This window comes from Poromitra crassiceps (assembly GCF_964638095.1).
Source record: "Poromitra crassiceps genome assembly, chromosome: 19".
NCBI classification, from domain to species: Eukaryota; Metazoa; Chordata; class Actinopteri; order Beryciformes; family Melamphaidae; genus Poromitra; species Poromitra crassiceps.
In genome coordinates, this window is record NC_139646.1 from 15054979 (window position 1) to 15067967 (window position 12989).

The following is a 12989-nucleotide window of genomic DNA, read 5'->3' on the forward strand; positions in this document are numbered from 1 at the left end:
TTTAGCATTCAAAAGTAGCGTGAGACCCCTTCCTGGCTGTTCATTGGCTAATGAGTCACGCATTTTGGTCCTCCACTGAGGCTACTCTCTCTCTAAATTGCTCTGGTAGTTGCTTTACAGAATGGGGAGTTTAGCGCATACACTACTGCCATCTATTGGCTTTTTCCATTCTTCTTCTTCTTCTTCCACTCATCAGGTTTACCCTACATGATTTGGGGAGCTGATGTTTTGGCATGGGTTGGACAGAGAAGCGTATCTTTAGTTCCTGCTTGATTCAAACATTTCCAATGAAATTGTTTAAATGTATGAAAACTAGCAATGCAGGCTAAACAACTGTAGCCATTGTGGTCCTGCTGCCCAATAATTCACAGTCTGAATTCCATCCTTGTGATCTTCTTATTTATTAAGGTGTGTTCCATAATTCTCTCATGACAATGAGACAGCGATAGGGTCAAAGTTCAATCCAATTTAAGTCTCAGCGATCATGGGCACAACCATCATCGCAATGATGGCATATCGCCCATCGCTGGAAGTATAGACATTATATCAGGAAGGGCATTGTGGCCAGGGTGGCGGACAGGTGTATACCTTTGCCCTCGATGCCGACGAGTGGGGTTTGATAACCAGCGTAAGTTATATTTTCGTATTAACCATGACCAAAGCCTAACCCTAAACAAGTTGTTTTACTTGCTTACCATAGCCGTGGCAACCAGGCTTTGCGACGTAATTCAACATTTTCAAATTCATGGCATCCCCGACGGGTGCTTGACCTTCAAGGCAGAACTTGACATTGACGCGGTGCCCCAGTGGGTCTATTACACGCTTTGCTGTGATACCGGGTTCAACCACAAGGCTGCTTTCCAGCTACTTAATGACATCAAAATGATTTATCTTACTAAGTCTGGTGACAGCGACCACTTCTGTTCTGATCTCTTTGATTTGGAAAATTAGATTCTTGCTGGTCGCGGGCAGGGACAACAAAGCAAAAATAAAAGCAAATGGGATAGATAAAGGCACACAGGCTCTGCAATATTTAAATGTCAGTCAACAGAATAATAAACTAGAGACCATCTTGCGATGGGACCACACCCCCGACTTAAGACTAATGTGGGCCAGGGGCCTAAATTTGAGAGGGGGGGGCCCCGTTGGTCAGATCACACCCATTTTGGAAGTCAGCCTTCATTTTGATGTCCACTACACACCTGTAAAGTTACGTGACTGCAGCTTGCACGGTTTTGACGCTATTGTCTTCGCAAAATCTGTCCACAGACATCCACCTGGCCAAGTGCTCAAAACGGCTGTGGTAGTTCCCGCTACAATAGGTTTCTCCAGGACCAGATTTTTCCATTGATGACACACATACACACACCATCACTGTCCAACTGACATGCAAACAGAAAAATAGGAAAGTATACTGGCACATCTCTGACTGAGTGAGAAGAAATCCATGAATCAGAGGAGCTTTCCAGCTCTTTTTGAGAGAACAAGGACCAGAGGAAGTGTAGAGATGAGAGGGAGTGAGGAGAAGAGTGGAGCAGATGACATCAGCAGGATGCGTGAAAACAAGATTGAAATGGTGAGACCTCGTAACAAGTGCAAGACATGGTAGATTGCAGTGAGAGCCGGAAATGTTCACCATGAAGTAATGGAAGAAATGGTCTGTGCGTGTGTGTCTGCGTACGTGCGTGCGTCTGCGTGCGTGCGTGTGTGTGTGTGTGCGTGCATCTGCGTGTGTGTGTGCGCATAATGTGAGTGTGTGAGAGGGATGGGGGGCCTGGCAGGTGCTTTGTGTCTGTTTCCGACAAAGGTGCACAGCCCAGTCGCCAGAATAAAATGTTGGTATCTCACAGTATGTTTTCTGCAAAAAATGGATACATTGTATCTCAAGGTTTCTGACCCAAAAATACTTTGCATATCAACATTTACATAACATTGTTGCTATGATTTGTAGAACTAGAGGGGACAGGGATCTCACTTTTTCTGCTTTTTATTTGTCAGAGAATGTTCTATCTGTCTGTGATAAAACAAAATATCTGGGTCACTTCATTACAGATCAAATGTCTGATGATGATGACATGTACAGTATAGACAATGGCGTATGTTTCAGTATATGCTCAGGCTAACATGTAGGTCAGGAAATTCCACTCTTGCTCTGATTATGTAAAGATTAATCTCTTTAGGGCCTACTGTACCCCTATTTACACTGCCCCCTTGTGGGTGAAGTATATAAAAAAGTGAGCCTCCACAAACTTCAGGTTGCTTACAATGACTGTATGAGGATATTGCTGAAAAAACCCAGGTGGAGTAGTGCTAGTGACCTGTTTTGTAATGCAGGTGTCAACACTTTTCAGGCGCTCTTGAGAAATTTGATGTACAAATGTATTTGTCGACGGAACGTTTCTCAGAATGCCATTATCATGCTGCTGTCTAATCGTGGTTTTAGTGCTGTCAGATACCAATCAGATAATATCTCTCTCTCTCTGTCTCTCTCTCTCTGTGTGTCTCTCTCTCTCTCTCTGTGTCTCTCTCTTTCTCTCTGTCTCATGAATAAATCATGGTTAACATTAATCTATTCAATATAGCTTCCACAAATCCACAGGCTTCCATGTCCCTCCTCCCCTCACTCATACCTCATCGCAGTGACTCCGATTGTGTCTGATTGTTGAGTGACGGGAACACTGTCCAATCAGCACAATTGTTATGTAGGGAGGCTACTCTACGAAGTGGGTGCGTCATGGAATCCTTTGGCTCACAAGGCTGGAGACCAATGGGGATGTGAAACGTAAGCTGTGGCTGGTGTGTGCGTTTCCTCCTAATATAGGCATGACAAGCCAACGAATAAGTTCAATGCCACACTCTGTGTGTGTGTGTGTGTGTGTGTGTGTGTGTGTGTGTGTACGCATGCGCACACGTTAGTGTTCACATGTGTACAGTATGTGAGTGCATGTGTGTATGTGAATGTGTGCATAACTGTGTGTTGTGTGTACAATCTACACCATGTCATATTCTGTTTGTTTTATTTTTGTTGTGTCTGCACAGGATGAAGGCCATTTATATCACAGGCAGATGGATAAGTATGTAAAAATTCTTCAAGCTAAGAAAACTATCAAGCCTGTTTCCTTTATTGTTTCATTTTAAAACTTGCATACATTCTATACATACAACTACCCGAAACAAAACAAAAATTAAAAAAAATAAAATATACTTGAAATTTACTCACTCATATTCATAGAAAAATATATAGCCTAGATATAGATCCATGCATTTCATTTAAAAAAAAATACAATGTTTAGTCGACAAAGGTCCCATGCTAGCAAAGAGCTCACATTCCTCTGATAAATGAACTTTAATACATACTGTAGTAATCACAATGATTTTTTGCTTTGTTTGCCTCCTTCATTTTATAGCCTAACTTGTTGAAACAGGATTTGGGGCGGGATCCAACACGGGGAGGCATCATTCAAAAGTGTAAACTAATGGGATCTCAGGCAGGAAGTGGGGGGGGCAATTTTATTAATCTGGGGTGGGAATGATCAACAGTCTGTGACATTTTATTGGTTGGCATTTTCACGTATGCCCACTGGTAGAGCATGAGGTCATAACTAAAGCTTGAATGTACCGATGGTGGGCGTGTGTGTGTGTGTGTGTGGGGAGGGGGGTGGGAACAAGGTGAAAACGTATGTTTTCATTTCAAGGTTGTGGGTTTTTCTGTGTGCCTTTTTTTGAAGTCGCAAAGAAAAAACCCACAGCCATTCAGAAGCTCACAGCTGCTTCAAGCTGTTCAAACCAAAGTAATGAAATAATTAAATGTACTGCTGGAGAGCAGACAAAGCATTCGCCAGCAACTCTATAACCTTGGCAAAAGAAGTTATGAAGAAAAAGGAAGGAAAAAACCCGCCTTTATCTTGTCACAAGCAACCATCGTGCACATACAGTACGTGCACATACGTGCTCATACGTGCACGGCGGCCAGCACACACATGCTTTCAATGGTGAAGTGAAATTTGTCCTCCGCATTTTCCGATCTTGGCCCATCCTTGCTCCTGGAGGGGAAGATGGCTTAAAGTGCAGCGACCAACTTCTTTATATCCATCGCTGGTCACTGCTCAGTAGGGGTGTCACAATATATCGTCCCACGAAATTTCGCGATAGTAAAACGTCACGATATGTATCGTTGAGATGAAATCTCATATCGCAATTTTTTTTTTTTTTTTTTTTTTTTTTTTTTTCAAAAAATAGACTAAGAAACGTCTTTGTTTGTTGAAGTTCAATGTGTGGAAAGTAGTTCAGTTGAACAAGTCTCTGAAGAGACACATGAGAAGTTATACAGGAGAGAAACCATTCAATTGAGTTTCTGGCAAAACTGTTTACTTGACAGGAAAAACTGAAGATGCATAAAAAATAGATTAAGAAAAGTCTTGTTGTTTGAGTTTGAAGAAAAACTGAAGATGCATAATGAGAATTTATACTGCTGAGAAACCTTTTAGTTCAAAGTAAATCTAAGTGACGGTGTAACTCATTCTATTTCAAGATAAGCCTTATCTCCAATCTCATGTTTTTTCTAGTTGTTATTGTAATAACAATTTCCCACAACAGCATGTTTTGTATTTGTGCATTTCAAATAAAATACTACTTTTCCAGTCATATATTGTCATTATTCAAGTTTAAAAAAATATTGTTAAAATTGTATCGTATCGTATCGTTATCGTGAACCCAGTATCGTGATACGTATCGTATCGTGAACTGAGTGTATCGTGACACCCCTACTGCTCAGTGCTGATTCTTGCATGTTGTTAGTGGGGGTGATGTTACAGTATATGGAGGAAAGCCCTGCTGAGCAGCACGGGGAGAACATGCAATCAAACTCAACACAGAAAGGCCTTTTTTTTTACAAGATAACCCTGGGCAGTTAGTCACCGAAGGCATGGGCGGAACATACCCCCAGTGCCAGCAAAGACCCAAGCAGGAATCGAACCCAGGACCTTGTTGCTGTGAGGCGACTACCACTGTACCACCATGCCCCCAAAAGCTCTGTCTCTTTTTACAACAGCAGCAATCATTTTGTCAGAAGAGTTGACACTTTTATTATGTAATGGTAATTTCAGCTGAAGACGATTTGTAAATAAATAGTTTTTCCCTCCCAGAGTCTGCATTAGTATTAGACCTTTCTTCTTCTTGTTCATCTAATAATTCTTGATCATTTTTATTCATTCTAATTGTGTGCAATTAGCAGTGCTAGAGGTATCACTGTTTTCAAATGATGGATTCCTCATTTAGGAATAAAGCATGAAATGAGGCCAATATCCTACAATGCATCAGTGCATAATAATAGTAAGTGTAGAGTGCTCACTGCCTCTCCATCTGAAGGCATCCTGTTCTCTGTCTGTCTTAGTTGCATAGCTACATGGTTGAGATAACTGGGCGATTGCCTAGAGGACTTACACAATCGTGTGTGTGTGTGTGTGTGTGTGTGTGTGTGTGTGTGTGTGTGTGTGTGTGTGTGTGTGTGTGTGTGTGTGTGTGTGTGTGTGTGTGTGTGTGTGTGTGTGTGTGTGTGTGTGTGCCTGTGTGTGCGTGTGCGTACGTGTGCGTGTGCGTGTGTGCGTGTGCGTGTGCGCTTACGTGCATGCTATTCCCTCTGGGTGTTTGTTAATACTGAACAATAGCCAAGGCATAGAAATACACCCACACAAAAATTCATTTTGGTAATACAAATATGTATTTAATCTTTCTTTCAATAATGTTTTACTTTACAATAAAAATCATTCTGTAAATTTCATAGAGAATTAGTCTTTCATTCTCAGGCACACACACACACACACACACACACACACACACACACACACAAAACATCACATTGAAGTGAACAAACACATGGGCAAAATGTCATTGCTGGCACATTAGTCGTCTGACAGTGACCTTGCCGTCACAGTCACTGAAGAGCACCGAGGCTCAGTTTGACCTCACCCATACTGACATGTCCTTACCAATCACCATAGTCACAAACATTATGTGTTTCAACAGAATAGCATTGACAAAGTCTCTCTGAGCGGCCGTTTGAAGCATTGTGTGAGTTGTGTGTGTGTGTGTGTGTGTGTGTGTGTGTGTGTGTGTGTGTGTGTGTGTGTGCGCGTGTGTGTGTGTGTTTGCAGCTCACTAATTTTACCTCCTACTCTCTCCCTCCTACTGCTAGATGTTGGCCTTGCTCTCTTCACCTCCACTGCAGCGTTCTCTTATAGATATAGACTCTCCTCAGCCCAGGAGAGATGGCGACAGCTTCAGGAAAAAGGTGTTCAGAAAGGGAGGGCGGGGGGAATAAAAAGGTATGAGAAGGCATACTCGTCATCACGCCTACAGTACGTGGAAACTTGGATGGAGAGGAAGAGAGGAAGGGACCGGGCAGGATTGGAAAGAAAAAAGAGAGGAGGCGCCGAAAGAAAATGGAGAGAGGGAGGGATTAGAAACAGCGCTGAAGGAGAATGACAGGATGCCTGTACATGGTCACCTCTGCCTTCTCCTTTTTGCACTTCCGCTGCCCACCCAATTTTACCTTTCTCCTCAATCTGATTCTGTCATCTAATCATTCTCAGTCTGTTTGTCCGTTTGGCATTTTTAGCCCAGATTTGAGGTCGACGTCATCAATTTGTCCGTCTGTCAGTCACAAGTTGTCGCTCTCTCTCTCTCTCTCTCTCTATCTCTCTCTGTCATTTCTCAGCTATCAGACTGCTCTCTTAGTGCATTACAAATCAGCCAATTCCTTCTTGCCTGTCTGCCCGTTAGTCAGCCAGGCAGTCAGTCCAGCAGGCATCAGCAGTCAGTCAACCAGTCAGCTCAGTGACACGCCTGCTGACGCATGTTGCCAGATTGCCAATCCATTCACCCTGTCCACGCACAGACAGATGCCCACCACAATCAGAGCCGTCCTGTCCTGTCCTGCAGTGACATCAGCCACATATAGTCAGTCCTTTACGCACAATTAGTCACATTTAGTCATGTTTCAGTCACACCGAGGCAATCTGTTGACTTTTAGATTTTTGAGGGATGGTTGAAAAGAAAATAAGGCTTTAAAACAAAGAAAATCTCATCATTTCCCCAGATTTGCTCTTTGCCTTTCACAGTCCTGTGAGGTCCGGCCCGATGTTGCATTCTCTAACTATTGCCCCAAGGAAAAGCATGACAATGTTATTCAGAATCGTTCACTGTTTCGTTTAGTTCTTTATCATGATGTTCATCTGTATCTGGTGGTCAAACACACCTTACATAGGATGTCAAACAAAGACATCCAAAGCCAAACTCCTGGCTGCCTGACAGGAAGAATTCTTTCCCTGCGGCTGCCACGACGATAACATATTTACAGGACCTGGTGTGGAACGATGGAGTTGTAATATAAACAGGTAAACAAACAAAACAAATGGATGGATGAATGCATGGAATGGATTTATAGCTTTTCTCCTGCAAGTTGCTGCCCCTACGGCCAGCACTGTCTCTCCTAGTCTCTAGTCTCCTAGTCTCTAGTCTCCTAGTCTCTCAGAGTCTTGTCATCTCCTGCTTCTCTCTTGCGTTATTGTTGCTGCGCTGTCCTCGCTCTCTATCTGTCTATCTCTCTCTCTCACCCCTCTCTCTCTCTCTCACCCCTCTCTCTCTCTCTCTCTCTCTCTCACCTCTCTCTACAGATAGCTCTCCTTCCGTCCTCGCCTCTTTCAGATCTCAACAACATTCCCTCTGATTGCTCTCCTCTGCCTTGTCAGACATCCTTGTGTTTGCTTCATCTCCCCCTCTGGATTTCCTGTATTTTTAACATCTACCTTTATTTTTAACATCTCTGCCCACCTTTTTGATCTCCCTGCACCTCTTTCTCCTCTATTCCTCTCTCTCTGCTTGACAGTATATTTTCCTCTCTCTGATTGCTTGCCTGTCGTAACCTCGCCGTGTTTTGTGCTCTGGCCTATAGAAACACAAGCCCTCACAGTTTTTCTGGATACTAGTCGAATGGCATGCTGATTATGGTAGACCACAGATATTGAATTAGTTTGAACATTCACACAATACATTCTCAAACCTATTTACATGACACTTGAAGTACCGATAGTTCTAGTATGTCATTACTGTGCACTGATTATAACAGTGATTGCTGATTTCGTAGCAGCAGATGTTGTACTAACAGCAATAGTTCTAAGTATGCTGAGGTGACAACATTGATGACATCATTCATAACTGATATCAAATACAGTAGCACTGAGATTAATGATGGACTCAGCCCTCGTAACCCTGATTACAGGGGATCATGGGTGACCATGATATGACATCATACAGGTGAGACGCAGAAAGCCCTACCTGTAGAATAGTGTAGATACATAGCCTTGGCTGAAGGACTCTTAGCCCTGAAAATGTTAAGCCCTGTAGGTGGTAGATACAGAATCTAACCGTCCCCCTATCTCCCTTGCTGTGCATTGAGTATTTCTTTAGATAAAGCAGCTCAGCAGAGCGGGCAAAGGGGGTGTCGAGTGTCTAACAGGGATCCCTGCAGCCTTTAAAACAGGCCCGGAGGGAATGGGTGGAGGACTAAGAGTCTGATTCAGCCAAAGAGCAGGTGGAGGTTGAGGGAGAGGGTGGAAACGGAGAGGGCCAGGAGCGAGAGGAGAGAGGGAGAGGAGGATGAGGGAGAGGAGGAAGATGGAGGGAGGTCGAAGTCAGACGGGCATTCGAGCTCATAGCAGCGCACACTGACGCCTGAATCCTCGTTGCCGTAGTTTTCCCAGTACTCTTCCGGGTCGAGTTTGGGCAGCGCCAGCTCTTCCTCACCCAGCTCATACTTGACGACCGATGTGGAGGTGGACGGGCCCTTTCCATACAAACCAGCCTTGACCGTCTCCGAGGATTTCTCAAACACGCCCTTGGTGGAGGACTGGGGCTTGTTCTTGGAGAACCACCAGCGGGTCTTGGTGCTGAAGGTGGTGGTGGTGGAGCCACCGATGGAGCCGGGGTCGGCCAGGGGGCAGAGGGCAAAGTCCATCTCGCGGAGGAAGCGCAGGTCCTGGCCACGGCGGGTGGAAGGGGAGGCACACATCACATCGGAGGAAGAGACACGGGCCTCGCGGAACCACTCCCACAGGGAGCGGGCTTCACAGCCGCAGGACCAGGGGTTGCCATTGAGGCGGAGGAACTGGATGCCCTGGGTGTCCCTCAGGGTCTGGCTGGGCAGCTCGGCCAAGGAGTTGTTGAAGAGGAAGAGCATGGTCAGCCGGCCGAGGTCGCGGAAAGCACGGCGGTTGACCTGCCTGACGCGGTTCTCATGGAGAAGGAGGCGGTCAAGGTTGACCAGGCCGCGGAACACGTTCTCTGAGAGGGTGCGGATACGATTCCCATGCAGGAAGAGCTGGCTCAGGTTGATGAGGTCAGAAAATATGTCATCCTGCAGGAAGTGGAGATGGTTCTCCTGGAGAGGAAAATGTTTTACATTAGAATCATATATAGTGGTAGTAAGAAGAATGGGCACAATGGCTTCTGTCATATTGATTACTGGATATAAAGTCAATGTGTGTGTGTGTGTGTGTGTGTGTGTGTGTGTGTGTGTGTGTGTGTGTGTGTGTGTGTGTGTGTGTGTGTGTGTGTGTGTGTGTGTGTGTGAGTGACTGGCTTTCTTCCTTTGTATCTGAAGGTGCGTCAATGTATCTGCATGCATCTGTCCCTATCTCTCTGCCCCCCCTACCTGCAGGTAGAGAAACTGCAGGCTGTAGAGTTTGTGGAAGATGTTGTGGGGCAGGGCAGTGAGCTTGCAGCGATGCATGTGGAGGCTCTGGAGCTTCTCTAGGCCACGGAAGGCTCCCCCCTCCAGCCTGTGGAGGTTAGGGTTATCCCCCAGGTCCAACTCCTCCAAGTCCCTCAGCTCACTGAAGGCCCCTGCCTCAATCCACGTGATGTTGTTGGCAAACAGCCACAGAACCTGGCAGGACAAGCGAACACATCAATGGAATGTGATGATTACTCTTCTATGTGAATACACAGCCATAAAATGTGGGAAATGTGAAAGTCTCAAAAACATGTTTTTCTAGCCTATTGTTCCTACAGGTGGATATTTGAACTTCACTGAGCACAATGAGGCCTGTGCAGAGTTTGACACTAGAAGGTTGTTTTCACATTCATCTGCTGAAAGTGGAATGTTTCTCTGTACTCTGACATCACAACTACTTTGGAACCCAATCCTGATCCAACATTCTACTTAAAGTGTAATGTGGAAAAGTGGAAAAGTGAAGTAAAGTGTAATGTGGAAAAAAAAATCCTTCTCAAAATACTTTCTACAAGTGCTACTATATTCCTTCAAAAAGTTGTAGCTGTCATAGATTGTCTTGCATAGTTGATTTCTCTACTGTTGACAAAATGTGATATTGTAATTGGAGAAAAGTGTCTGCCAAATGACGTAATGTAATGTAATGTGGAAACTTGAAGCCTCCAATGAACATACACTGAACCTTTGAAATGAAATATATTTTCATATTTATAGATTTTTTTTATGAGAGAATGAGTAGGTGTCATTTTAAAGAGGACATGAAACATTTAATCATATGATTCTAGTTCATTTGCATTTCATCTAAAAAAAAGACAGGACACAGCTTTCATGTCGGAAATTAACCTAGATTAACCTAGATATACTATATATACTTTTTAGTTTTTTCAAGCTAGAGAGAGATACATTTTAAAGGGAACAGAATCACCATATCTATAATATCAAGGCCCTTTATGTTTGTCTATTATGTTTAAACCATGAATGTGACCAATGGAACCAATGTGAGACAACCATCCCCACTTCACCTCTTGGCAAACGTCTTAAGGCTAGCTACCACTAGTCTCGCTGGCCAGCCTGCCCTCCGTTCCGAGAGAGGAGTCTGGCTGCACGGAAACAGGCTGCTGGCATAAGCCCTCCCCTGCTCTACTCTGCTCTCCCATTGGAGCGACTGTTTCAGTCGCTACCGGGTGTCCGCTCCCAGCTTATTACAAGCTCTGTCATTGGCTCCGACCATGTCAATCAGAGCGGCTTCCGCTCCCTCCTCCCTGTCTGTTGCTGTAAATGTCCCCTGCCGCCGCAGTGAAAACAACAACGCTAACTAGCTAGCAATCTAACAGCAGAAACCTACTTGCTAGCTCGTTGCTACACGCTGAAAATGGCAAGTTGGATAGTTGGAAACTATTGTCCAAGGGCAATGCCACTAAGCACCGCCCATCGCAATTCCACAATGTAGACCTGTGCCGCCAGACTCCTCTCATGGAAGGGAGGGGAGGCTGGCCAGTGAGACTAGCTACCACATGGCTTTAGCTAGCAACTCTTTTTAACAAGTGTTTTTGGTTATGAAATGCCCAATAGCCTACAAGCTTTTATAACAAAAACATAAACACGAAAAAATTACCCTGACTCATAAAAATTAAATGGACAGAGGCAGATTTTCCCTCCAAATGTTTGATATCAACATGATGAAACAGCGCCCTCTAGTTTGGCTGTAATAAGTAGCCTACTGTGACAATCAAGCCGTAAAACAATATCCCACTCTTCTCCCCTATCTTATAACATGTCTGGAGGGGATCTTTAATTAAATTGCTACACTTGCATAAAAAGCAAGGCATGAGATTTACCTTTCTCTTTTGATTAAAAGATTTCTGATTAGTTAAAAAAAAATCCCTATCTCCTTCCCCACATGCAGACTACTTGCAACCACAATGTGTCCTGTTTTCTCGTTCTTACCTGAGTTCCGAAACCAAAAGAGCCAACTCTGAGCTCCATGATCCGGTTGTTCTGCAGGAACACGCGCTGCGACTCATAGGGCACTCCAACCGGGACGGCGGTGAAGTTCTGCGCCTGGCAGCTCACAGTCATTGGCGTCGGGTAGCACACGCACAGGTGCGGGCACGCCGAAGCCGGACTGGGCTTACCGAGGACCATCCACACCACCAGCCAGAGGGAGAGACCGCCTGGTAGAGAGAAGAGAAACAGGGAGAGGTGAGACTCAACGTGGGGAGACCGATGCCAAAAGGCGCTGTCCATGGTTCTTATTTTGGTCTTTGTTGCTGCAGAGAATGCGATAAGATTTAGAAATAGTGACGGGCTTTTGTGCATCTTATGTTTACTCGATTTCTGCACAAACATCTTTCTAGAATTAGCTACATCTGCAACATATTGGAACAATAATTATAGCAGGCAGACTACAGCAAGCGTGTGCATATTTAATTAAAAAACTTCAAAAGCCTTAATTTTCACCAACTATTATGCACACACACATCATTTGTCAAACAATCAAAATATGTCTAATCATTTTAGCGCAATTAAAAGTAACCAAAAAAGTTCATGATACTTAACAGGCTGTGTGCAATTTTGCAATTAGAAATATCCCACTAATGCCGCCTTAGCATAATAGCCTAGAGTTTCCGAAGCTTCCATTTCAATTTAGCATCTGTAGGATTTTAACTTCATATCAAAGCATATCTGGAAGCATGTTTTCAATAACGCAGGAGTTGCTGCACAAAATGTGATGAAAGCACCATCGTCCTCTATGTTATCCATGCGTAAACCACAGAGAAGAGAAAAAGAAACTTACTTTTGCAGTTGCGCATGATGGAGCATCGTCGGCTCCGAATAGTCGTAGAGGTGTCCATCCTGAACCAAAGCCGAAAGCGAGTTAGCCTGAGGGCGAAGTAAAGCCTGCTATCTCCGCTGATGCTCTGGTTCCGAGTCGGAGCGACTGAGTGCCGGTTGATGGCTCCCAGTGTCCCATATATACTGGAGCAATCCGTTACTTACTACCTACGGCAGTGGGCAACCGTGGAATCTCCTACGTCACCGACCCGGGTCAAGACTGAACGAGGGCGGCACGAAAACGGAAAGGGGAGGGGCCGCCCGTCGGGGATTCTCTTGGACAGCTTGTGTGCGCGTAAAGGCGCGTTGGAGACGTGCGTTCCGACACCGAGAGGGGAGGAGACTTTTTCGACAAATAAGAACAAGA

General features: G+C 44.6%; 1 protein-coding gene across 1 annotated transcript; it reads right to left on the minus strand.

Moving 5' to 3' along the window:
• Positions 1 to 8575: 8575 nt before the first annotated feature.
• rtn4rl2a (reticulon 4 receptor-like 2 a) lies at positions 8576 to 12760 on the minus strand (the record flags this gene model as incomplete). The annotated part of the gene is made up of 4 exons (XM_083655561.1): positions 12585 to 12760; positions 11735 to 11961; positions 9710 to 9943; positions 8576 to 9436 (listed from the first exon to the last, which is right to left on the minus strand). The coding sequence occupies exons 1-4, from the start codon at positions 12640 to 12642 to the stop codon at positions 8576 to 8578; spliced, it is 1380 nt and encodes a 459-aa protein (XP_083511687.1). The 5' UTR covers positions 12643 to 12760.
• Positions 12761 to 12989: the final 229 nt, after the last annotated feature.